The sequence below is a fragment of the Nuphar pumila genome, chromosome 5, assembly GCF_984573655.1.
Source record: "Nuphar pumila chromosome 5, dmNupPumi1.hap1.1, whole genome shotgun sequence".
Lineage (NCBI taxonomy): Eukaryota > Viridiplantae > Streptophyta > Magnoliopsida > Nymphaeales > Nymphaeaceae > Nuphar > Nuphar pumila.
In genome coordinates, this window is record NC_143253.1 from 122623676 (window position 1) to 122651395 (window position 27720).

Genomic DNA, 27720 nt, shown 5'->3' on the forward strand with positions numbered 1-27720 from the left:
GTTGAATGATTTGTATATAATGTCATTGTTTATATGCTTTCAAATCATTTGAATGTTTATTTGCTTACATTTATTATTATTTGGGTTATATGCGAAAATACATGACAAGTTTATATATGATTCAAGAAATTCATAAAAAATAAAAAAGTATTATATATTTATCATATTTTTGCAAATATTTAAGTCTAATATTTGCGATATCTAGAGATTCACAAATAACTTCATTGCGAGTGCATTCAATATATGCAAAAAAATAAGATATTTAGGTGTTACGTGTTTCACAAATATATTTATGCAAAATATCAACATATATGTGAAATAGTAAGATATTTGAGATTTTGGTGGTTTCAATTTCTCCGAGATTTCGCAAATAAATTTATGCGAGTCCATGAGGTCTAAATTCGCATAAAAAAACCTATGATTCTTTATTTAAATGGGTATTGTATATATTTGATGAGCGGTATAATTTTATTGCAAAAAAACCTAAATTCGCAATTGCAAAGGGTAAAAATGTCCTAACAATGTCATATATTTACGACTTTGGACGTCGAGAATATCGAAAATTGTAAGGTTTTTAGGAAATTAGGTCAAATTACTCTTGTAATATAGTACAGTCATTGTTCGTTTTAAAAATAACACAATATTCTCAGGAATGTATTGGACTTTGTAAATATTGCAACAAAATCGTGTAATATTTGTGACATAACTTGGAAGCCTCACGTCAATAGGGCTACAAAACAAGGCGCCCCACATGGCTCGGCCTGAAACGAGCTCATCTGAACTCTGAAAAAAGCTCGACAAGACCTTGTATAGCAAGTGTTCAAGCTGGGTATAGCAAGCGTTCAGCTCAGCTCGTACAAGCTCGTTTAGTAACAAATACATTTTAAAAATATTTTACACAGATTCTAGCAAATCACAAACTCCTTCAAGAAACTATCAAATGCATTAGCATCGCCAAAAATCATGGATCAGAAAATACGTCTCTAAGTTCCAGCAGCTGCGATCAGCAGAAGGCGATTAGAGAATAAAGGTATCTGTTTTGTAACGTTTTTCACAGGTGATAATAAAATGTTGGTGAGAGAACCTGAAGATATGGCAGTGTGCTACATCTACAATGTACAAAGATTTCAAACTGACATTCATTGCAAAAGTCAGTTTGACTGAGAGCGATCATGCCCATTAGAAACAAGGTTCATTCAAGTGCACTGGACACTTGTCAAGCAGCATTATGGGGTCTCATGCAAAATCTGTGTCCTCACTCTAACTGTATACCTCATGATTTTCTTCTCAGCTGGCAAAGGCCATCGGCTGCTTTATAGAATGAGAATTTGGCTTTTGGTCGGTTTTTTCTGTAATGGCGAGTAGTGTCTGCTTTCGGTGCATTGCACTCTCAAGGTATTCCTCTATGGGCGGAAGATCGCCTTTTGATACACCATCAGGAGTCTGGCCTCTTATGATCTGCAAGAAGAAAACTGTTGGTGAACCGTATCAAATTTCAAGTCAGAAAGCTCAAGTAACAATTTGTAACCTTCGATGCCCAGTGTCGCTCAGCTTGTTGGCAAACATCACGAATATCTCGCCCGGACATTCTGGAGACAGACCATGAACCATTTAAGTTGGATGGCTTTCACAGGCACATCAAGGATGAAATTCATTGCAAGACATGGTGACCATGTTAAATGAAAACTTTTTGTTTGATTTGATCCTTGGATAGAACTTGATACAATTTCTAATTACTGATCAAAATGTTAATATCATTGATAACAAGATTAGACCAAAAAATGAGACAAAACAGATAATTCTTGCTAAATGTTCAAGCTATATCATTCTACAATGCTTTTTTTTACCGGCTAAAGTTTCAAATTGACCATTCAGTATTAACTTCATTATGTAAAATGTTTTCACTGTTTTCCAAAAAAGAGAGACTGCACATTCTTGAACAAAAAAATTTATTTGACATTTTTGAACTAGAAGAAATCTGGTGTTCCAACATTCTGAACTCCTTTTACCTGTTTATTTTGAATGAAACAAAGACAAAAACTAGAAAATATATCAAGTTTAAATTTGTCTCTAATTACGCAATTCTTTATACAAGTCATCAAACCCAAAGGAAAACAAAAAAACTTGTACATAGGTGTATACCTGACCAAGTAAGCTGTCAGGCTGGGAGTCAGCCCAAGTCTCATTAATTCTGGGCGCAAGCCCCTCAGTGGGACAAGTTGAACCAAACCAGGCCATTTTCTAGCTACCTCAATCCAAAGAAACAAGGAAAGGTTGCCAGAATGAAGAAAAGATAGATAAACCATTTTCTGCCTACCCCCCTAAGAAAGAGAAGGTCGGCTGATTCAAACAAACTAAAAGCAAAAGGTAGGGATGAGAGAGAGATCTGCTATATTGTAGGACTATTCACCAAATGCCATTGCCATACTGATGCAAGTTCTTTCCCTTCAGAAACAGATAGTGATTGGCTCCAGAAGCCATCACCATCCAAAGTTCCAAACCCTAATCTTTTGCCAAAAACGGAGAGGATGTGATTAGACTCAAGGTTTTAATTTATTTTCAACAGGCCCAAGCAGCATGGTTTTAGCTGTGGGTCACCTGTGTCCAACCTGGTAAGGTATCCGGCCTGGTTCCAATTGAATTTAGAGCAGAACTTTGTCCAAGCCTGTAGCAACAGTTTGACACTAGCTTGACACCCACCCCTACTTGAAATGTGCAGCATTAATCCTATTAGTATCCAGTATCCACCAATCTTTTTTGCACAGTATATCCTAAACACCAATCAATTATAAGAACATTGCAATGTCTCCGCTCTTAACCATAAATGACTCTTTATGTGCCTTTTCCACTGTTACTTGCATTCCATATATTTTGGTTTGTTTTCTTAAGTCTTAAACCTCACTGCTCCAAGATGTTACTAGTTACTACATAGTTACATGTCTCGGCATATACCTCGCATAAAAGCTAAGAAAAGATTCATCGTGATTTCTATTACTTGTAAAAGAAGTATCGGCTGCTACCTTTGAGAAAACATTATGATAAGTGCTCCAGCAATATCAATGAATCATGATCTTCATGGGAGGACTGAATACGAATAAAGTGATTATCATCTCATTAGGAGAAGTTTGAAGGTAAGCATAGTGGGGCAAAAGGACATGGTGGATAAGCTTTTAGATGAGCTTCAAGTAAGAAAGGCTCCACATCCAAGACCTATGTAACTCCAGGAACAGCTTAAGGAAGAGGGAACATATAAACTCTTTAAACCATGATTCTTTAAGTATATCGAGGACAGGTTCGTCTATTGCTCATTACACAAGTGCATTTCCAACCAACCATCATAACTCAAGAGACATCGCCACCCTTAATATATAGCAAAAGTCGGCAGGTAAAAATAGAGAAGCATGCAGAATTGCAGATCAACAGACTGAAGAATTACAAAACTATTCAACACTTGTAACAAAGTGAACTCTCAACATTTTAAATCTTCAGCAAGAAACTAAAGGGAAAAAGAAAGCAAAAAACACTCCTACCCTTCTGATATGGAGGCAAACTCGGCCAATTTGCCCTTACTCAAGTGCTTCGCATACTGTGCTATTATCTTTTGGCGGTCTTGGTGCTCAGGCAAGCCAAAAGTGATGACTGAATCAAAGCGACTAAAAGAAATGAAAAAAAGATCAACACATGGTTTAGAACTGAGTTGGTACCATCTATAGAAGAGATAAAACAGTTATTTTTAAACACCAAAATGGTAATCCATGACACTTTTTCTCAGTAGGCAGATACAAATATGAAGCCACTCATACACCTGATAAGAGCAGGGTCAAGGTCTTGCTTTCTATTTGTTGCAGCAATTACCACTACTCGCTTTTCCTGCTCAAATCCATCAATCTGCATTTACAAGGATAATCTCCCAATGTCAATTATGGATGGAAGCCGGTCAAAGTTATCAAGTGCTATTAAATACTCCACCTTAATCTCGGAGCATATATAATCAATTAATTGAAAGAGAAATGATTGAAATGTTAGAGAACCAATGATACCTTCAATATTGACTACATTACATGAAAATGCTGAATTTAAAATTAACGAAAACATTTTAATCATACAACCTTCTACTGTTGAGGATTTCAGAACCATAATACAGTGGCATTGATAGGAGCAAATGAGTTTTAAAGGGAAATGAGACAGTTTAATATTATGCTTGAATACCTGCCGCAGTAGCACTGATAAAATCCTTCGAGTAGCCTCATGCATTTCACTATCACGAGTTGCAGCAAAAGAATCAACCTGCAAATATAAAATACAACATTAAAGCCCATTCAAGAGAGATAAAATGCATGTTGAAGTAGCAAACATTACCTCATCCAAGAAAATGATAGCACCAGTAGAGAGCTCATTAGCAAGAGTGAACACAGTTCCCAACAAACGCTCGCTTTCACCATAGTATTTTGACATCACTGCCTCAAGAGGAACATATAACAAAGGGACACTCTGGTATTGGAAAAAAAATTGTAATTCAGAATGCTTCAATTCGAAATTGAAACAAACTGAAAAAGACGAGTTCAGTTTGTGCGCTAAATCAGTGAGTTGCTTCAGAATAGGTACAATGTACTGGCTCCAACACTGACCACCAAAAAAGTGCAGAAACACGATCACAATACACAGTACGGTGCAACTTATCCAGTTTTTGCTAATTGTTTCATGGCATTCCATGCAATAAGTCAATGTTTCAAGCAAGCAGTACTGTCAAACAATAATCGATAAACATACAATTGAAGACCTGATAATGACCAAAGCATTGTTCAAACAAAAACAGCCAAGGTACATGGCTAGTTTATAACTTTATACAACTGAGGATTATGCAGTATGCCCGACCACTCAACTCTATAAGAGAAGCATCTCACATCAGATGAAAACCCTACATTAAAAAGCAAGTAAATCCTAGACACTATGGTTATTCAGTATGCTCAAACACCCTAGAAGAGAAACATCTCACAGTAAATGAAAACCCAGAGGAATCCAAAGCTCTATACATTGAAAAGAAAATACTGAATATTAAACATAACAAGAAATAATAATTAAATATGAACTATAAAGCACGCACCGCTTGATTAGCAATTACCCGAGCACAAGATGTCTTCCCTGTCCCTAAAATACACAACGGCAGCTTATGTAAATATGAATTGCCCAAAAGCCTTAACAAAGATGTTAAATTAGAAACACCAATCAGAGCAAAATGTCCTTCACAAAGGAATTAGCAAAAAGATGTGCATTGCAAATATGACACTTTTTTTTCTCTTTATAAACATCAGATACATAAATAGAGGTCAAAATTGAGATATGATAGAACAAAAGTAGAGAGCAATAGAACGGATGCTGGAGGTCAGCAATGAGCGAGTTTAGTTACATAAGCCAGTGCCGAGCTTGAGATAGGATCATTAAAAGTTTACGCTCATTTAAGTTTTAAGCAAAAAGTAGTAGTATCCTCGTACAGAATATGTGCCACTTATATAGCTAACTAAAAACCACAAACCTCAATTGCTAACATGCACATTTGGTAAACACGACTTATAAAAATATAGACCTTAACCTGCTTGTAAAATTTAACAAGCATAATTGAGTTCTATTGAAAGGAGTCACACTTGTTTGAACTCAGCTGGTTAAGATTGATAGGTGCATAAAACAGGCCCATACTCACCTCGATGGACTACCTTACAATACTGAAGATAATAATCAAGATGAACTGTGTTAAGATGGATGTACTCTCTCTCTCTCTCTCTCTCTCTCTCTCTCTCTCTCTCTCTCTATCTATCTATCTATATATATATATATATATATATATATATATATATATATATATATATATATATATCTTAGTCAACCTAGGTTGACTAATTCAAGCCCTTGGACTAGCTCCAATGGCTAGAAGGGCTCCTTCAAAAACACACAAAAAAGTTTAAAACTACCCATCACTCTCTCACCTTACAAAGGCACACACCCACCCATATATATAGAGAGAGAGAGAAAAGAAGGGAGAAGAGAGAGAGTAAAGGAGAGAAGGAGAAGCCCTTCTAGCCATTGGAGCTAGTCCAACTAGGTTGACTAAGATATGTAATATTATTTATATATATATATATATATTTACATACTATATATAATATATATGAAGATATTATATATATATATATATATATTAATATATATACATAAAAAAGTACATCCATCTTAACACAGAGCTAGTCACGAGTGGTCAGCTCGTTTGCCGACTCTAATCTAAGCACATGTCGGGTAAGTATAGAAAAGTTCTTCTCCAAGAATACTTCCATTTGATGTAACCATCTCATCAAGGCCACTAAAGCACAATGGTGAGAAAGATTTATGGTGAAACAAAAGAAGGGAACATAAAGAGGAGAGTCAAACAATACACTTGGATCACATGCATATGACTGTGTTTCTATCTTGTGTAAAACCCAGAAAAAAAAACTTGGATTTGGGTTGGATCTGGACCCGGACCCGACCCGAGGCCACCGCCTCTCTCTCTCTCTCTCTCTCTCTCTCTCTCTCTCTCTCTCTCTCTCTCTCTCTCTCTCTCTCTCTCTCTCTCTCTCTCTCTCTCTCTCTCTCTCTCTCTGCCTATTAAAGGCAGCGAGGCAAAGGAGGGAGGTTTCTCAAAACCTCCTTCCCCTCTGCTCTTCCGTTCTCTCTCTCTCTCCTCCCGACCCCCTCTCGTGTTTGCACGTCGGAGACCTCGCGCCGGCAACCTCACCACCGCCTCTTTCCCCTCTCTGTTTCTCTCTCGCTTGTCTGTCAACGCCGATGGCGACGCCGACGACCTCCAGGTACGCACCTCCTCCTCCTCTCCTTCTCTTGTTTTCTCTCCCTCACCTCTCTGTTGCGCAGGGAGGGGGGTTGAGCCGCCTCCCTGCTACCCTAAATCGTAAGGGAGGGCAGAGCCACCTCCCTGTGACCCCTTTTAGCGAGGAAGGGAACGAGCCCCCTCCCGATGCCCTCTGTAGGCAGGGGAGGGGACAAGCTCCCTCCCTGCGTCTCCTTCTGGCAACGGAGGGGCCGAGCCCTTCCTTTGCACCATGCGGCCAAGGGAGAGGTCAAACCCCCCTCCCTACACCTTTAGCAGGCGAGGGGCCCAACCTCCTCCCTGCTCCCTTTGACGGCAAGGGAGGGGTCGAGCCCCTCCCTGCTCCCTCTATTGGGGAGGGGAGGGGTCAAGCCCCCTCCCTGCACCCTCCAGCAATAGGGAAGGAGTCGAGCCCCCTCCCTGTACCCCCTGTATGCAAGGGAGGGGCCGAGCCCCTTCCCTGAGTACCTTTTGGCAAGGATGGGGCCAAGCCCCTCCCTGTGCCCTCGTTTTTACAGGGGAGGGACCGAAACCCCTCCCTGCACCCTAAGTTTGGCGAGGGAGGGGCCGAGCCCCCTCCTTGCGCCTTCTTCTCCTTCTAGTAGGCAGGGGTAAAGCCCTCTGCATCTCCCTTTGTGCTAACGGGTAGGGGCTTGGCCCCTGCCTCTTTGCTCTTCCGGCAGGCAAGGCGAAGCCCCTGCCTCCCTCGTTGCCTTCATTAGGCAAGGGTGCAGCCCCCGTTCCTTCCTGTTTTTCGCGTTCAACAGGTTCATAGGGGGACGATGTCCCTGCCTCTACTTCTTTCACGTCAGGACAGCGGCAATGCCCCTGTCCTCTCTACCTTTCTGATTGAGATAGCATGTTAATGTCTTGCTTTTGCAACTCGTACGACGGTTCCCGCTCGTGCCCTGCGACCCGAGCCGTCCATCGCTTACACTCGCAGACGCCAACAAGCTCGCAACTCTCCAAGGTAGGGAAAAATTGCACGGAGGACTTAGACAATTGAATTGAGTTCAATTAACTAAAAAGGATAATTAAATAAATATATATGCATATATATATTTATACGAGTACGCATTTAACTCAAGGACACAGTTTTGTGATCCTTGTCCTTTACTTTTTGTCATGTCTTTACTTTGCCGCCGTGCTTTGCGCCCAGGCTCCTGCTTTTGCAAATGTTTTGTTATTGTCTTGTCATTGCAGATGACGCTCAAGTTTTCGCTCATTGCATGTTCTATAAAAGGCATCCTCGTGGAGGATGCAAGAGGCATTTACCACTCTCCCTCTTGCGACAAAAGTTGAGTAGGGAGATTAATGATACACCCTCGTCTAAGGAGAGGGATCCATAGCAGGGATCCTGGCTTTTCGAGTGAGCAGTCCTGTAAAGTAGACTTGAGAATTTATGGAGTTGCGCGAAAGCATCAAAGATTGCCCAAATTAAAGTATTTGGAAGAATGTGTATTGGCTAGTTTTGTTCGTCTACCCGACATATCTCGGGTAACCCCAAATTAGGGCTTGAGCAAACTGCTTAGCGGGGGTTCTGTTGAGAAACCCATATCCCATTCATCGAAGCTGGTATCGAGTCATGCGAGGCATATAGATACCACGATAGCGGATGAAATTCTAAAAAATCGCATGCCAAATGTTGGCACAAGCTGTTGGTTGTTTCAAAAGATAAATAATGTCAAAAGTAAAGTTTGAGAAACATTACATCTTTGTGAAACACTTTTGTTGAGGCTCCTATTGAGGAACTATACCCCTTTCATCCTAGAGTACTTGTAGTCGTGCACTACACGCTAGTACTGCGATGATCGGATGAGATGGTCGTGCGACCTCAAACAGTGCTAAATGCACAATGTTGTAAACACATAAAAATGGGAATGCCTTCACAGGTAAGATGCCCATTTGGTCAAAAGACCAGAGCATATAGAATGAGTCGTCAGTTAATTTACTCCTGACACACTCATTCGCTTCTTGTAGTCTGTCAAGGGAGAGGACAGAGTTGTACACACTCCAATGGACATGTTGTTAATAACCACCCCACTGGCAAAGATCTGGCCTCCCCAGTCATTGGAGTTAGGGGAAGAGACTACCAGACATTATCCTAGGTGGTAGATCACATGGACTTCTGCAGAAGTTGGATGCATCTGTTGCCAAGTACCTGCCTTTGGGGAATCCTCTCTCGGCTAAAGTCGTCCCCTTAAGAGCGGACTCAACTAGCTATTCGGGTTATTGAAAATACATAGAATAACAGACGCCCGAACTAGTCTCAGTTGTTTCTATGATTTGTCTGCGTGTACCCGCAGGCCAGTAATATCGAAACATAAGTTTGTTCACACTGGTTGATGGGTCATAAGACTTGCTAGTTGCGTGGTAGTTCACAGCTTACGATCAAATGAATCGTCATGTTGCATTTGACAGCTGCAATGCTTGCTTTGAACTACTTACCTGCTTTGAACTGTTGATCTCTTTTAAACTGCTTAGCATGCTTAATTAAATGCTCTTAATTCAGTTTCCTATAGTCTCTCTTGTGCACCTACTAGTTTTTCGTGAAATTAACCCATTTTATGGGTACAGGTGATGATTAGGTACACCACGGGTGATGGCACGATGGCAAGATGTCTTCAAGATTTCTTCTTCCTGCTCTTAGCTCGCGTCCTGGATGTTTTTGAGTTTTGTAACGGATTTTCCTTGGGATATCTGAATTTTGTACTATTTGGGTACTTCTTTTAATGAAAGTGACTTTTTCAAGTGTTTTGCAAGTAACATGGATTGTGAGTTTTGGTTCTTTTAGCTAACGTGCCCAAAGTTGTCAGCTTGCCTTTCTGAATTTAACAAAAGAATAGTCTTCCGCTAATTTCATAAACAAACTCTAAAAGGAAAGAGATTTTTTCTAGTCTATTGCCTGTTTTTTGAAAGGTTCGCAAGTTTGAAATTTTGGGACGTTACATCTTGTCCTCAAGAAATAGAAGTGTTTGACCAGGAAACCTTCAAATATAGTCTAAATATGCATCAAGTTTTATGTGTCACAGGGTTACCGAAAATGCTAGAACATGGGAAAGTGTGCTTCCCCAAAATGCATTTCGAAAGCGTGAAATGTAGCGCTTTCGAAACGTACGGCGAAGCGACCATTTTAATTGAGAAGCACGCTTCCCAATATTGGGAAGCTCACTTCCCACTCGCTTATCAATATCGGGAAGTGAGTTTCCTTTTTTTTTCTTTTTTCTTTTTTTTTGTGTGTGTGTGGGGGGGGGGGGCTTAGACAGTTTTAGCTTTTAATAATTTTTTTTAAACCCAATACCAGGAAAGCTCGATTCCTATTCGCTTTCCACTCAAATCTTAGGTCGCTTTCTTCTTTGTATCTCCTTAGATTCTGGTTTGATTCCTATGTTGCTTTCGGTTCGCTTCGCTTCTCACTTCCTAGATGATTTCTGTTTTGTTTCCAAGTGATTTCACACTTTCTGCTTCCTAAAATTTTTAAAGTGCCTCACTTCCCGCTCCTCCTTCCCTTTCCCGGTTCCTCGATTGGCAACTTTGGGCACAATCTTGAGTGTTGTCGATAGGAAATAGAATTAAAAAGGAATAATTATGTTTGCATTTTTTAGCAACTCTAGATCAGCTATGGAAGCTATACATGTTCTTAGACAACTTATAGAGAGAAATAGAGAGAGGAACAAAGATTTGCATATGGTTTTTATTGATTTGGAGAAGGCATACGATAGAGTACCTAGGGACGTTCTCTGGTGGACAATGATGAAGAAAGGTGTTTCTCTCAATGACATTAGTATAATTAAAGATATGTATGAAGGAGTAGTAACCAATGTCCGCACTTGTGGAGGGGTGACAACCAATTTTCCTATAACGGTTGGGTTACATCAAGGATCTACTTTAAGCCATTTCCTATTTGCTATAGTGATGGATGAGCTTATGAGATCAATTCAAGAAAATGTGTCGTGGTGTATGTTGTTTGCTGATGATATTGTTTTGATTGATGAGTCTAGAGTTGGGGTTAATGCTAAGTTAGAATTATGGAGACAGACATTGGAAGCAAGAGGTTTTAAGTTGAATAAGAGTAAGACAGAATATATGAAATGTCGGTTTAGTAAGCAACGAAGTAGTGATGGGAGTGTAGTGAAGCTTGGTGAGCAAGAAATACCGGTGGATGATTGTTTCAAATATTTGGGATCTATCATTCAAAAGTATGGAGAAATTGATGGAGATGTAAATCATAGGATAAAGGTTTGGTGGATGAAATGGAAAAGTGCAACTGGAGTGTTGTGTGATCGTAGAATGTCACTGCGGTTGAAGGGAAAGTTTTATAGGACGACTATTAAGCCCGCTTTACTATATGGTACAGAATGTTGGGCTGCCAAGAGACATCATATTCAAAAAATGAGTGTAGTTGAGATGTGTATGCTTAGATGGATGTGTGAAAATACAATAAAAGATAAGATTCGAAACGAGGAGATACGTAAGAAGTTAGGCGTTGCACCCATTGAAAATAAGATGAGAGAGAATCGTTTACGGTGGTTTGGGCATATTCGGCGAAGGCCTAATGATGCTCCAGTTAGAAGGATGGAGAAATGGGAAAATATATTAGTTAAAAGAGGTCGGGGTAGGCCTAGGAAGACATGGATGAAGATGATAGGAAAGGTTATGAATGCTTTGAACCTCACCGAGGACATGGCATTGGATAGAAATGATTGGAGGAGAAGGATTCATGTGGAAGACCCAGAATGATTTTCTTTTTTGGTTCATATCGCCGACCCCAATTGTTTTGGGATGAAGGCGTAGTTGTTGTTGTTGTTCTAGTACCCAAAAAAAAGTAGATCGTCATTGAAGATAACATGCCTAGATACATACTAAATACTGAACATACACCATTTCCTAAGATCACATCCAAAAAACCACATTTTATATATTTATCTAACTTTTCCCATTCTCTTGGAGGAAAAACACAAAAAATATGCACCAAAAACTGAGTAGCCAGTATAACAGAGATTAGTCTTCAAAAAAGTTTACATTCAAGACTGACAGAAAAGGCATGTTAATCAAATATTAATGCAGTACAAACATTGGTAGCTAAAAGGCCATGTGAGACTACATAGTATAGCACATTAACCCTTATCATCAATATGTTTTCCAGCACCATTTGTGTTAGCTGTAATGAAACAAGCGGAAACAAGAAATATAATGTGCACAAACACATACACAAGTCCACTAAGGGACAATACAAATGCACTAAGGCACAACATAAGCACAAAATGCTTATAAAAGCTTCAAAGAGCTTCACAAGAATACAAAGAGATAAAAAATATTAATGCATTGATCACCAACATGCTTAGCAAAAGCATGAATCACAAAATGGGGCAAACAACCCTTATACATACAAGTGGGGACCTTGGGGAGCTCCCAATAGAGCCGTTGGAATTGCTCCCAACGACTCTATGGTCTTTTGACCATAGAGCCCTCATACAACATTTTAAAGGACAAAAATAAATAACAAAAAAATCAATGCAAAAGACAAAACTGCCCCCTAATGGACAGTACCTATTACAAGAGTGAAAAGACCGAAATGCTGATGAACAATACAAATTACATAATCAGAAATATTGATATATATAACTATATAGATACATATTTTAACACTCCCCCTCAAACTTATGGTGGGATCACCGAAAGTTTGTTGAGAAAAAAAAATGAACCGAGGTGCAAGAAGAGCTTTGGTGAAAAAATCTACAAGTTGGTGCTCAAATGTGACATACGGCAATTCGATAGTTCCACGTAGATATTCATCACGAACACAATGACAGTCCATCTCTATGTGCTTTGTACGCTTTTCTAGAATATATATGTATTTTCTATATATATATATATATATATATATATATATATATATATTTGTAATAAATCATACCCATTAGGGGTATTTTAGTTTTTTCATAATATTGTAATAGGTTGTGCCCATTAGGGTCACAATAGTCTTTTATATTTTTATTATTGTTTTTTGTAACTTAGTAAATAAGATTGGGGTTAAGGGAATTTATGAAAAGGGACTTAAAGTCGTTGGGACCTCCCCAACAACTCTATTCTAGCCGTTGGGAAGAGTCTCAATGGCTCTATGTATGTGACTTTGTGTATATATAGGGGTGATTCCCTTCTTGTAAATTAGTGCTTTCTCAAGCATTTTGAGTATATAAATTCTTATATTTTTAGTGTGTTCTTGGCCCCTAAGTGGCCTATGTGCATGTGTTTTTGTGTTGACCCATAAGTGGTCTTTGTGTTATTATAAGCTCATAAGAGGTACTCTCTTGTTCTATTTTTCTTGTTTCATTATATGGTATCAGAGCCATCGGTTGAGAAACATGTTCGTATGAACGTGAGAGCGTGGATCGTGTGATTGTAGGCTTGTGGTGTCCAAAGAATACTTTGCTTCTATTCTATCTTCAGAATACTTTGCTTCTATTCTATCTTCTCTCTTTATAGTTCTCTCTCTATCTATCTCTTCTTTAGAAAAATGGAAGATAAAGAAGTTGTCATGTCCATTCCCGTGAGACTCAAAGATAGAAACAATGTGATGTGAGCATCCATGGTAAAACATAAAATATAGGGAAAAGGTTTATAGGATTTGGTTGATGGTACTAAAAGAGAACCCAAGTTTATGCTCACCAAGATCGAGAATGGCAAGGAAGTAGCGCTTTAAGGAGATGAAATGTCTAAAGTCGTTGCCAAATATGAGATGGGTCATTCAAAGATTATTGGATGGCTTATCAATAGTGTTAACATCATGAAGAGCTCGAGTTTGAAAAAAATTGATTTTGCTAGTGATGCATAAAAATATCTTAAGGATATGTAGCTCAAGTATGTAATGTGCAAAATAAAGTTACAACCATGACCCAAGAAGAAATCAGCATTAAGAAATATTCTAATGCTTTTTCTCTTCTTTGAGATGAATTGATTCTTTTAGAGCTTAAGTGGCAATGCCCTCAAGACGTAGAACTCCTTGAAAATCAAATCAAAATGAAGCATTTCTACCAATTTATTAATGAGCTTAGACCTGAATTTGAAGGCACTAATTTGACCCTTCTTTGTAGAGGTGTTCCTTCCATAGTTGAAACATTAGGGGAACTAACTACGAAAGAGAATAGATTGAAGAAACCCTCCTCTATCAAAAACAAAAAATCAGTGCTTGCTATGTCAAGGCCCAGAAACCACACAAGAGCTTATAAGCCTCCTCACTTTGAAGAAGCACTACTGATTATGGAAGAAGCTCAAATAAAGTTGTAACGCCCCAACAATTTGGACGGAAAAATTTTGGTAATTTTTTTTTTTAAATAGCGGAAGTGACCAGTCTAATAGTCGGGCGAATTACAGGGTAAAACAGAGAGTACTAAAGAACTTTTCATTCATTAAAGAAAGTAATTTGTTCATTTATTACAACTCATAAATGCAACAGTAATTAGACTAATCAGAGTTCTAAACACGATCACTGAAGAATAAGATCACATGGCTACTCTCGCAGTGACACACGTGATTTCTCCACTTACTCGCTACCTGAAAAATATTAATGCAGAAAGGGTCAAACTCCCTTGTCTGCGTAAGAAGCATTATATTCATATGTTGTGCTCAGTGTCCTGCGTACAAATATGTGCAACATGTTTCAAGTATCATTAATATAAAATTTCAAGCAACATAACTTGCTAAGAAGGAAATTATTACTAAGACAAGCATGGTTTCTACTTTACTAGACAATGATGAAACGTACCAGATACAGTCACATTTTTTACAGAAATCACTTGTTACTGTAATTTCTAAGAATTATTACAAGACCTACAAGAAGTGCACTAAAAAACTATACAAGAAAACAGTAAAGTTTTATGTTTATATTTTACTTACCCTGTGGGTACGCACATGCATTTGACATCGTATCAGATAGAGATCATACGGGGGTCTATTATTTAATAACTCGTATGACTAGCCATACAGATATCTAAAGGGAACGGTCTGTGACCGAGAGAGAACTCCCTAGTGGCTAGAACAAGAATTAGGATGCACCCTGGACACTTTTGCAAAAGACTTTGATCTACCACCTAAGACACACTGGTAGTCCTGGCCCCCTAATTCCGAGGACTGGGGACCGGGTGAGACGCATAGCTCTCACAAAAACATAATTGTCCCACGGAGCTTGTACCACCTACCCTCTCCAAGGTAGACCATGGGTCCGGTAACATACATCATCCTTCAGGTGTACCCAGAACCCTGGAAAACCAGTAACATATATTGTTATCAGGTATACCCAGTATCCCAAGAAACCGGTAACATATACTGTCTTTTAGGTATACCCAGAATCTCATATTTAGGTTATGTGTGCATATTTTTCATTCTTGTTTGTTTTTGCGTGCAAGACATTGCACTACAGGGGACTTCCAAAATCCCAACCTACACTCGGGGTGATCTTAGTGTATGCACATTACTCATCGAATATTTTGAGAAGGGTTTTCTACTAAGTGGTAATTAACAGAAGATAATTCTAAAGAACCACTATTGTGATTCTCATCAAAAGCATTATTATCTAAAGCATCATCGCAATTTACCTCATAATCATTTTATTCACAAGAATCAATTTCTTGCCTTGGCGAGAGATCAAATAAATGCATAGTTTGCTTTTTCTTTATTATTATTATTATTATCTTTATCAAATCCATTTTCATTTCCCAAGAAGGTAATATCTTTGGATACATAAGGTTTGTTGTTTTTAGAGTCAAAACATCGATATCCTTTTTTATTGTTACCATATCCGATGAAGACACATTCAATGGACTTTGGTGATAACTTATCCCTTTTATGGGAAAGCACAAAGCATTTGCAACAAAAAATATGTAGTCTTTTGAAATCGAGAGACATTTTAAACAATTTTTCAAATTGAGAAACATTTTGCAAAGAAGAAGGCATTATATTTATCAAGTATGTTGAATTCAAAACGATTTTTGCCCAAAATTTCTTAGGAACATTTTTATAAATAAGTAGGGTTCTAGCGGTTTCCATTATATGTCTATATTTTCTTTTCGATAACCCATTTTGTTGAGGAGTTCTAGGATGAGCTTTGATGACAAATACCATTTTTCCTTAAATAATCTTGAAAATCATTTGACATATATTCGCCTCCCGAGTCGGATCTAAAAATTAAAATAACACTTTGAAATTGATTTTTAATCATCATATGAAATTCTTCAAAGAAAGAGATTGCATCCGATTTTAAATTAATTAGAGTCATGCATATCTTATAAAGTCATTAATAAAAAAAATATAATAAGAGTAACCACCCTTTCATATGACCGGAGAAGGTCCCATACATCCAAGTGCACCAACTTAAAAGGTCTCTTTGAAACAAAGGTTCTATAACGAAACGGTATATATTTCATTTTCCCAAAAATGCAATCTTTACAAGTAATATCCTTTTCATTCCAACAAGTCTCCAAAAAAGATACATCTTTGAAATGTTAGGATGTCTAAGTCTCTTATGCCAAATTTCAATATCTTTTTCTTGGACATAATTACAAAATGACTTAGAAGGAGGAATAGACAAAAAAAATCATATAGTAAAGATCGCCTCTCCTATGGCCTTGCTCAATCCGCTTCTTCGACTGAAGATCCTGCATGGTACAACCTTTTGATGAGAAAGAGATTTCACATCTATGGTCGGATATTTGAGAAACTGAGAAAAGATTTAAGTTGAGTTTTGGAAACTATTCTAACTTTTGGAACAAAGAAATTGAGGAGTTTTTGTGTCTAAGTTTCCAATACTTTTGATTTTTAAAGTCCCATCGCGGTTTAAACATAGAAAAAAATTATATATTGGAAAGAGAGTTTTCATGAGGGGTCATATGAAAAGATGCTCCCGAGTTGAGAGAGAGAGATGAAGTATTTTTAAGGATTCTTTTTTTGCTTGTCTTCTCCATCTTGAGTGTGGATTCCCCAATGAAAGTTACTTTGTTCTTAAAAGTACCATTGAGTTTTGGACAAACCGGATTGATGTGTCTGGTTCATTACAAAAGTGACAAATATCAATTTTTCTTCCACTATAGTTATTTTGCCTCCCATAGTGTGGAGGTTTATAGGTCCTTACATTGTTGTCAGGCCTAGAATGGCCTTTTTAAACTTTGTAATGTTGGCACATATTTTAATGTCAACATTGTTCATAAACCATGCAAATATCTTGACATGGTTACCCTCCTAATCTTCTATTTTTGCTTGATAGTCACGAATGGCTTTGGCACGATCATCTCCTTCAAGAGCCTTATCTTGATCTCCAACTTTTGTGAGCACAAGTTGAGGTTCGGGAATAGTGCCCATCACATATCCCTAAAGCTTTTTTCCTTTAAGGTTCTCCATAGTGGAGGCCCACATCATGTAGTTTGATCCATTTAATTTGAAAGCTAGATCGATCTTGGAATTGTGCTCTATGAGAAAGATTAGAAGAGAGAGAGAGAAAGAATGATGTAGTGAATCACGTCCTCCTGAGCACCACGAACACACAAAGCAGTTTCCCACAAACACGATCACGTGATGGTCACTCTTCAAAGGTCCAAGAACACTATAGCTCGGATACCATGTAATGAAACAAACAGAAACAAGAAATATAATGTGCACAAACACATACACAGGTCCACTAAGGCACAACACAAGCATAAAGTGCATACAAAAGCTTCAAAGATCATAACAAGAACACAAAGAGATAAAAAATATTAATGTATTGATCACCAACATGCTTAGCAAAAGCATGAATCACAAAATGAGGCAAACAACCCCTATATATACAAGTGGGGACCTTGGGGAGCTCCCAATAGAATCATTGGGATTGCTCCCAACAACTCTATGGTCTTTTGACTATAGAACCCTCATACAACATTTTAAAGGACATAAGAATAAATGAAAAAGACAAAACTGTCCCCTAATAGACAGTACCTATTACAAGAGTGAAAAGACCAAAATGCCCCTGATGAGAAATACAAATTACATAATCATATATAGATAGATAGATAGATAGATACATATTTTAACATTAGCATCAAGTAACACAGATTTCTCATGAGTGGATTTAGATTGAAATCTTTGAAATATACCACATTATTCTCCATTAGAGACCATCCAAGAGCCATATCCTATTTCTCGATTTGTCTATTCCATGCATACAATGAAGAATCTAACAAGTACATGTTAAAATATACATGTAATCAATATATTTATATATATATATATAAATATATATATAAGTATATTCACTCATACCCGATAAGGGGTATTTCTGTAATATCGCCCAATAGGGGCAATATAGTCTTTTTTCCTCTTTTTACTTCTTCTTTTCTTTTCCTTTTTCTTATTTTTTCTTTTTTTCTTTTTTCCTTTTTGTGCATTAAATGCACCTTCATTGGGGGGCCCAACAAGGAGTCGTTGGGCCCCCAACGGTCACAATTGTGACCGTTGGGAGCCCAACGACACCTTGTTGGGTCTCCCAATGGTGCCTTTCCCTCTCTCTTCTCTAACCCTCTCTCACTCCTCTCTTGCCTATAAATAAGTGGGGTCTCCCCCTTTGTAATGTGTGGCTTCTTCAAGCCCTTTAGTGCATTTATAAGATTTTATGCTTTCTAGCCATTATTGGCTTTTGTGTATGTTCTCTTTTGGACTTGTTCTTTGATTTCTATGTGTGAATGTTCATTGTAGGACATACATTTTTTTTCCGCATATTTCATTACATGGTATCAGAGCCTTGGTTGTGCTCTTGATTCATTTTGCTAGTTGTCTAGTTTTATCTCTCTTTGTTTGTCCTCCATTCTTGATTATATAATGGAAGGAGAACAAAAGATTGATCTCTCCTTCAAGCTCAATGGTACTAACTACATGATGTGGGCCGCCGCTATGGAGAACAACCTCAAAGGTAAAAAGCTTTGGGGATACGTTATGGGCACCATTAGGGAACCTCAACTTCAACTTACGAAAATTGATAGTGATCAAGAAAAAGCTCTAGAAGGAAATGCTCGCATGAAGGCTATTGAAGATCACAAATCCAAGGTAGAAGATTGGGAAAGTAAGCATGCAAAAATTCTTGCATGGTTCATGAACAACGTGGAGCTAAAGATTTGCGCCAATATTGCTAAATTCCGCCTAGCAAATGAAGCATGGTTCTTTATGAAAGGTATGTATACCCAAAAAGACCTTGCTCGTCAATTCTTTATCCAAGAAAAAATGCGTACCATTAAGCAAGGTGAAATGAGTGTAAGAGATTACTATAGCACTCTTGGCCCTTTATGGGATGAGCTATCCCTTCTTGAACCCAAATGGGTATCAAGTGAAGATGTAGAAATGAGAAGAGAACAAATGGAGAAAGAACACTTTTTCCAATTTTTACATGGGCTTAGGCCCGAATATGAACAAGTTAGGTCCTCCCTCCTTCATAGATCGAAACCACTTCCATTGGAAGATGCCATAGCCGAAATATGCCAAGAAGAAACACGTCTTGGCATGATTAAAGGAGGAGATGAAGTTCTTGCCGTGTCTAAACCCGGCAATCATATGAAAGCCTACAAGCCTCCACACTTTGGGAGGCAAAACAACTATAATGGCAATTATAGGAAAGCCATTTGTCATCATTGTCAAGAACCGGGTCATATAAGACCTAATTGTCCAAAGATAAATGAACCTCCAAAAGGTAAAGTTGCTATTATTGAAGAAATCCCACAAAAGAAGGAGGAGCCAATGAAAGGGAAAGAGTCCTTCTCCCTTGCTCAACTATCCGAAGCACTTCAAATTCTACTCAAGTCGCCATCAACTTTGGGAGCCGCCATTGCTTCTTCTTCTCCTCCAGGTACGCCTTCTTGGATTCTTGACTCTGGAGCATCTTTTCATATGACCCCTATTGAAAATGGACTATCCAATGTATGTAGCAACTCCAAAAATTCTTTTGTTTCCACCGCCGATGGTACCTCTTTACAAGTTAAAAGTTTTGGAACCTTAGATTTTTCAAAAGATTTTTTTGTACCAAATGTAAGAGTAGTACCTCAACTTAATTTAAATCTTTTATCTGTCTCTCAAATATGTGATCATGGATGTGAAATCTCCTTCTCAACCAAGCATTGCTCTATACAGGATCTTCAGTCCGGGAAGCGGATTGGGCAAGGCCATAGGAGGGGAGATCTCTACTACATGACCAATTTGAAACTCCCTACTAACTCATTTTGTAATCATGTCCAAGATAAAAATATAGAAACTTGGCATCAAAGACTTGGACATCCAAGCTTCTCAAAAATGTACTCCTTTCCCTTTGGAAAGAAATTTTGTAATGAGAAACATTTTGTTTGCAAGAGTTGTATTTTTTGAAAAATGAAATCAACCCCATTTCCAAAAAGAACATTTGTGTCAAAAAGACCTTTTGAATTAGTTCATTCGGATGTTTGGGGTCCTTCTCCGGTCATATCAAAATGAGGGTACTCATATTATGTTACTTTCATTGATGATTTCACTCGATATGTGTGGATCTATTTTCTCAATCTAAAATCCGAAGTTTTTAACTTCTTTAAAAAATTTCATTTGATAGTCAAAAATCAATTTTCAACTAATATCTCCATTCTTCGATCCGATTCCGGTGGAGAATATCTATCAAATGAATTTCAAGAATATTTAGAAACCAATGGAATTTGTCATCAAAGGTCATGTCCTAGGACTCCCCAACAAAACGGTCTAGCCGAAAGAAAGCATAGACACATCTTGGAAACCACTAGGACCCTTCTCATTTCCAAAGAAATTCCTAAATATTATTGGGCCGAAGCCGCCTTAACCTCCACTTATTTGATAAATAGAATGATATCCTCATCCCTACAAAATATATCTCCATATGAAAAACTTTTTGAAAGAACACCCGATTTTAATAGATTAAGAATTTTTGAGTGTAAGTGTTTTGTCCTTACACATAAAAGAGATAAGTTATCTCCCAAGGCTATCGAATGTGTGTTCTTAGGATACGGAGAAAATCAAAAGGGTTTTAGGTGCTTCGATCCCAAAAGCAACAAACTATATGTATCCAAAGATGTTACCTTTTTAGAAATGAGAACGGTTTTGAGAAAAATAAAGATATTGATGAAAGCGAATATGCTTTCTTATTTGATCTTTTCTCTCAAGAAGATGTGACTTCTCACGAGGAGGATATTCCTAATGATTTAGAGGATACTCCTCTTAGTAATGTTGAAAATGAAAGTAATGATGTTGAAAATAGGTCAATTCAAACCTATGTTAGGCGTGGTCAAGAAACTCCCATTAGCGCTTTAGAAAAATATTCTCAAAGTTCCAACATAGAAGAAACCTCTTTAAGGAGATCTAGCCGGATCTCCAATCCTCCTAATAGGTTTGTTTCCTATGAGTCCCTAACACCTAAATATAGAGCATGCCTTATTGCATTACACTCTTATCATGAACCGTCACACTATAATGAAGCCAAAAACATTTCTCAATGGGTTGAAGCCATGAAACTTGAACTTAGTGCCCTTGAAAAGGCTAAAACTTGGGAAATAACCTCATTACCCACTGGAAAGAAGTCTATTGGATGTAGATGGGTCTTCAAAATTAAAACTAAAAGTGATGGGTCCTTAGAACGTTATAAAGCTAGGTTGGTAGCCAAAGGATATGCTCAAGAGTATGGAATAGACTATGAAGAAACCTTCGCTCCCGTAGCTAGAATGACTAGTGTTAGGACTCTTATTGCGGTTGCATCCGTTAAAAAATGGCCTATCTATCAATTGGATGTTAAGAACGCATTTCTTAATGGCGAACTAAGTGAAGAGGTCTATATGGATCCTCCACCAGGAGTGTCTATTGGTGAAAATAAAATCCTTAAACTAAAAAAGGCACTATATGGGTTAAAACAAGCTTCAAAGGCTTGACATGACAGATTTAGCAATGTAATGACTAGCTTAAATTTTCGTTCATGTTATACTGACACTGTGTTATTTGTGAAAAGTGCAGGGTCCTCTGTAGTTATTCTACTACTATATGTTGATGATATGATCATCACTGAAAGTGATGAGCAAGGAATCCAAGATATTAAGAAAATTTTAAAAGAAAATTTTGACATGTCTGATCTTGGTTTCTTAAGATATTTTTTAGGTATTGAAGTAGCCTACTCTCCCCGAGGGTATATTCTCTCCCAGATGAAACTCGCTGCAGACATTTGTTCCAAATCTGGCATTTCCGATGATAAGAAGACAGACACCCCTGAGGTCATCAATGCAAAGTTAAGGTTGGAAGATGGAATACTTCTCGAGAATCCTACTCCCTACCGTCAACTTGTTGGGGCCCTGACATACTTATCCATCACTCGGTCAGACATAGCTCATGCAGTTCACTCAGTCAGTCAGTTTCAACATGCACCTACATCTGTGCACATGAGTGCAGTCTTAAGAATAGTCAGATACATTAAAAACACCATAACTAAGGGAGTTTTTCTTTCCTCTTCATCATCTCTTGATTTAATTGCTTATACTGATGCTGATTGGGGAGGAAACCCCAATGATAGAGTCTCAACTACAGGTTTATGTGTTTTCTTAGGTGACTCTATGATCTCTTGGAGGTGCAAGAAGCAGCAAAAGGTGTCATTATCCTCAACAGAAGCAGAATATCGTGCAATGGCCACTACAACCATGGAGCTTGTATGGCTTAGAAGTCTCCTCAATGATATGGGCGTAATCATCTCTACTCCTTCGAAGCTGTGTTGTGATAATAAAAGCGCCATTTATATTGCAAGCAATCACACCTTCCATGAGCGGACTAAACACATAGAGATGGACTGTCACTATGTTCGAGATGAATACTTAAAAGGAACCATAGCACTGCCCTACGTCACATCCGAGTACCTGTAACGCCCCAAAATTTCGAACCTTATAAATTCCTTGAAATAGTTGGAAAATACCTTTTCTTTACAGAGTTTATTTCTAAATCAGCGGAAACGATTTCTTTTAAAAGAAAAAGGACGGGTTTGACAACCTTGGGCACGTTAGCGAGAAAAACAAAGATTTACCATGGACGATCTGCAATAATACTTAGGAAACCATTCCTTCTATTTGGAGAGAGTATCAAGTTTGTACAAAATTTGGGTTTCCTCAAGGGAAAACCGTATCAAAAACCAAAAAAATGTCAAGGAGAAGCACTACGAGCAGAAACAGTGGATCCTTAAATCATCTCGCAGTCGCGCCATCGCCTGATGCACCTAATCGTCACCTGTGCCCATGAAATGGGTTAGTTTTGCGAAAAACTAGCAGGAGAGTACAAAGACAGAAAGAACTAAATTAGGCATAGATAATTTATGCAGCAGGTAGTAACGAGCGAACTAAGCAGATAGACTGGAGGAATAAGCTAAGTACAATAAACTGAAAAGGTGTGCATGCTCAATTTAGTTATTACTTGATAACCGGCCATGCGGGTACATACATGGCACGTGAGTCGAAACAGTCGAGTCCAAACCGAGTGTTCATTATGTTAAGTATTTTAATATACCTCGGTTGTCTGACTGAATCCTATTCCTATGGAGACGACCGATGGTCGAGAGAGTAAGTCCCCAAGGCCTGATAGGGATGCATCCAACTTCTGCAGAAGTGTTAGGCTAACTTATGTAGCCCCTATCCCTCCCCCTAACCTCCGATGACTGGGGAAAAACGGGTCTTTTGCCCTTTTTGAAAGGCATAAACGGACTGTCTATCGGAGTTGGTACCCTTCGTCCTCTCTCTTGACGAAGCAAGGTTGAATTGAGCGCGACGGGGTTTCTTAGCCGTTGCCCCATTCTTCATGCTCTGGTCCATTAGACCGAAACGAGCATCTTGCCTATGAAGGCGATCCCACTCTTATATGTGTTTTCAACAACCTGCACTAAGCATTAATCGAGGTCATAAGACTCTCTCATCCAATCGTCGTAGTACTAACATGTCTCGCATGTTTAAGAAGTACACTTACGAGAAAAGGGATACAGGTCCTTAATAGGAGCCTCGAGAGTGTGTTTCGCAAAGATATAATGTTTTATAAAAACTATTTTAACATATCAAATCTTTCGAAACAACACACAATCTTGCCAACATAAAGCATGTGATTTTCTCGAATCTAACATCCGATGACGCAGTGTCTGGGTGCTATGTAAGTCACGACACTGGTTTTGGTAAATGGGTTTTACAAAGGAATCTATCACCCAACAACTTGGTCTTGCTCCCGATCAAGGGTTTTCCCAAAACGTATCGGGTGGAAAGAGGAATAGGCATTCCTCTCGAATACACTGAGTCTATGGCAAGGAAAAGAAACAAAAGATAATAATGCGAAAAGGAAGTGCCTGGGCGCGAAGCGCGACGGCAAACAGGAACTGCGAAAGCAAGGGACAAGGATCGCGAAACCGCGTCCTTGAATTAAAAGACAGTAAGTAGTAACTATGAAAGCAAAAGCCTGGGCGCAAAGCGCGACGGCAACAGAAACAGAAAGTGCGTAAGCAAAGGACAAGGACCGCGAAACCGCGTCCTTGAATTAAAAGACAATAAGCAGTAAATACGAAAGTAAAAGCCTGGGCGCAAAGCGCGACGGCAAACTGAAATGCGAAGGCAAAGGACAAGGATCGCGAAACCGCGTCCTTGATTTAAAAGTGTACTTATATACATATAAGTATATAAATATATCATTAAGTCCTTTCGATTATCAATTATTTAAGCTTCATTTAATTATTTAAGTCCTTGTGCATCTTCTCCTACCTTGGGGTATTGCGAGGATGGAGTCTTCTACGAACGTAAGTGATTGTCGGTTTAGTTCGCGGGGCGCGAACGGACTCCGTTGCGTAAACTGCAAAAATACGTAGTTTAGCATGCATAAAATGAATATAGGTAGGGAGAAAGCTCGGTTTCTCCGCAACTCAATGCAGGGGTCATCGGCCCCTACCGTTGCGAAAGAGAACGGGGTAGGGTCCAATGACCCATGTCGTTAAAGGAGATGGGTGCAGAGGCCAAATGGCCTTTGTCGAGTTTTGCTCGACAAGAAAATGGGACAGGGGCCAGAGGCCCCTGTCGGTCTAGAGAGGGGCAGGGGCCATTGGTCCTTGCTGGGTTTCACGGAAAAGAGGGGGAGTGCAGGGGCCAAAGCCCCCCCCCCTGCGGCTAATCAGGAGAGGTGGCTGGGGCCAATGGCCCCTGTCGAGCCTCTGCTCGACAGGAAAGAGAGACAGGGGCCAGAGGCCCCTGTCGGTTAAGGGAGGGGCAGGGGCCATCGGCCCCTGCTTCCTTTCTTAAGGAAAGAGTAGGGGCCATCGGCCCCTACACGAAGGGAAGGGCCCCAGAATATTAAAAAGGGCATGGGGGCTCCGCCCCCTGCCTGCTAAGAAGATGAGGGCAAGGGGGGCGGAGCCCCCTTGCCTGTCGAAAAAAAGAGGAAGGCAAGGGGGCGGAGCCCCTTGCCTGTCGAGAAAGAGGAAGGCAAGGGGGCGGAGCCCCTTGCCTGTCGAAAAAGAGGAGGAGGAAGGCTCGGCAGGGGCTGTCGGCCACCTGCCGGCCTTCCGGCGAGCCAACAGAAGAAGAGAGGGGGAGGGGTGTTTACCTGGGCTGCCGAGGAGAAAGGAGGTTGTCGGGGAGGGGCTCGCCGGCGAGTGGATGCCGTGAAGGGGAGGGGTTGGCCTGCGTCGGCAAAAAGGGAGAGGGAGATGGAGTCGGGGGAAGAGGGAGCAGAGGGGAGAAAGACGAGAGATGAGAGAGAGAGTCGGGGGGGGTCGGGGGAGGCTCGTAGGCCCTCCCCTCTCCCCTCTCGTCTTTTAAATAGGGAGGGGGCGCACACAGGGCCCGCCCCCTGTGTCGCCGGAGAGGCCCCCTGCCGTGGGCTGCCAGTCCCCTCGAAAAGGGTTTTCGAGGGGCTGGCACAGGTTGGATCCGGGTCGGGTCTGAACCCGACCCGGGTCCGATCTTTAATTATTATTATTTTTTTTTACTGGTTTTACATCCAACCCTCCTTAAAATAATTTCGTCCTCGAAATTAAATTGAACTTAACGATCAAGGTACAAGTCAGGGTATTTCTCCCTAATAGCAGAGTAAGGCTCCCAAGTACATTCCTTTATTCCATCGTGCTTCCAACGGACCTTTACAAGAGATATTGTCTTAGATCGAAGCACTTGATCTCGACGATCAACGATCTCGACTGGTCTTTCCTCAAAAGACAAATCCTTCTGAATGTCTACATCATCATAATGGATGATGTGTGATGGGTCGTGAACGTATTTCCGAAGCATGGATACGTGGAAAACGTTATGGATCTGAGCGTACTGAGGAGGTAAAGCCACACGATAAGCTGCTTCACCAATCCGTTCCAGGATCTCGAACGGTCCGACAAATCTAGGGCTTAGCTTTCCCTTTTTCCCAAAACGAAAAACGCTCTTTGTGGGAGATACCTTAACAAAAACCATATCTCCTATCGAGAATGTGAGCTCTCGACGACGACGATCTGCGTAACTTTTCTGCCAACTCTGTGCAGTACGGAGTCGCTCTCGAATCATCTGCACCTGCTGAGTGTAGTGTTGTAGCACTACAGGAGATTCCATCCTTCGCTCGCCAACCTCGTCCCAGTAGAGGGGCGAACGACAGGGCTTTCCATACAAGGCCTCGTAAGGGGCCATCCCGATGCTAGCGTGGTAACTGTTGTTGTACGTGAATTCGGCCAGACTGGTATGAGAATCCCATTCTCCCTTCCAGTCCATCATGCACGCACGCAGCATGTCCTCCAAAGTCTGAATTGTGCGTTCAGACTGTCCGTCAGTCTGAGGGTGAAATGCGGTACTAAACTTTAAATTCGTACCCAACGCGATTTGAAGTTGTCCCCAAAACCTCGAGGTAAACCTCGGATCACGATCGGAGATGATAGATACTGGAACACTGTGCAACCTCATAATCTCACGAATGTAGAGATCCGCCAAACTGTCTAAGGACTGACTAATACGGATAGGAAGGAAATGAGCCGATTTGGTGAGTCGATCAACGATCACCCAAATCGCATCGTTCTTTCTTCGTGTCCTTAGCAAACCGACGATAAAGTCCATAGTGATGTCTTCCCACTTCCATTGTGGGATCTCCATTTGTTGCATCACTCCGCCAGGTCGTTGATGCTCGATCTTAATCTGCTGGCAAGTCAAACACTTAGAGATGTATTCGGTCACGTCTCGCTTCATTCCGCTCCACCAATATCTGCGCTGCAAGTCTTTGAACATTTTCGTGCCTCCCAGGTGAATCGTATATTTGGATTTATGGGCCTCTACGAGAATTCCGTCTCTCAAAACGGGATCATTTGGGACCCAAAGACGATTTTTGAGCCAAATGCTTCCATCGTCCTTAAGTCGGAAAGGAGTATCGGTCTGTTGTGTACGAGCCTTCAACTTCTCGTACTGCGCATCAGTCTTTTGCCCAGCAAGGATCTTGGCTAACAGCTCAGGTTGAGCTATCAGATTAGAAAGACTGATAGAATTTGATGAGACTGCAAACGGTTTCCAGGAAACCAAATCCTCAATCAACTTCCAACCAACGTATAAAAGGTTGACGGAAATGCTAGAAGCCTTACGGCTGAGAGCATCAGCTACCAGGTTCGCCTTTCCTGGATGGTAGGAAAGGGTGAAATCGTAATCCTTGAGAAATTCTAGCCACCGTCGTTGCCTCATGTTAAGCTCCTTCTGTGAAAACAAGTACTTGAGGCTCTTATGATCTGTAAAAGCCTCGAATTGTTCCCCGTACAAGTAGTGTCGCCAAATCTTTAATGCGAAAACCACAGCCGCTAATTCCATGTCATGAGTCGGATAATTCTTCTCATGAATCTTAAGTTG

The 27720-nt window shown here is 39.9% G+C and overlaps 1 protein-coding gene across 1 annotated transcript in view; it reads right to left on the bottom strand.

Annotated features, from left to right (window-relative positions):
* Positions 1-869: 869 nt before the first annotated feature.
* Positions 870-27720, bottom strand: part of LOC149838469 (uncharacterized) — a 56965-nt gene continuing 30114 nt past the window's right edge. Inside the window, exons 8-14 of the mRNA XM_090006606.1 lie at positions 5105-5148; positions 4360-4491; positions 4210-4287; positions 3806-3888; positions 3531-3653; positions 1529-1589; positions 870-1458 (exon numbers count right to left, since the gene is read on the bottom strand). Coding sequence (XP_089862732.1) covers positions 1288-1458; positions 1529-1589; positions 3531-3653; positions 3806-3888; positions 4210-4287; positions 4360-4491; positions 5105-5148 — 692 coding nt within the window. The 3' untranslated portion in view covers positions 870-1287. The remainder of the gene's footprint in view (positions 1459-1528; positions 1590-3530; positions 3654-3805; positions 3889-4209; positions 4288-4359; positions 4492-5104; positions 5149-27720) is intronic.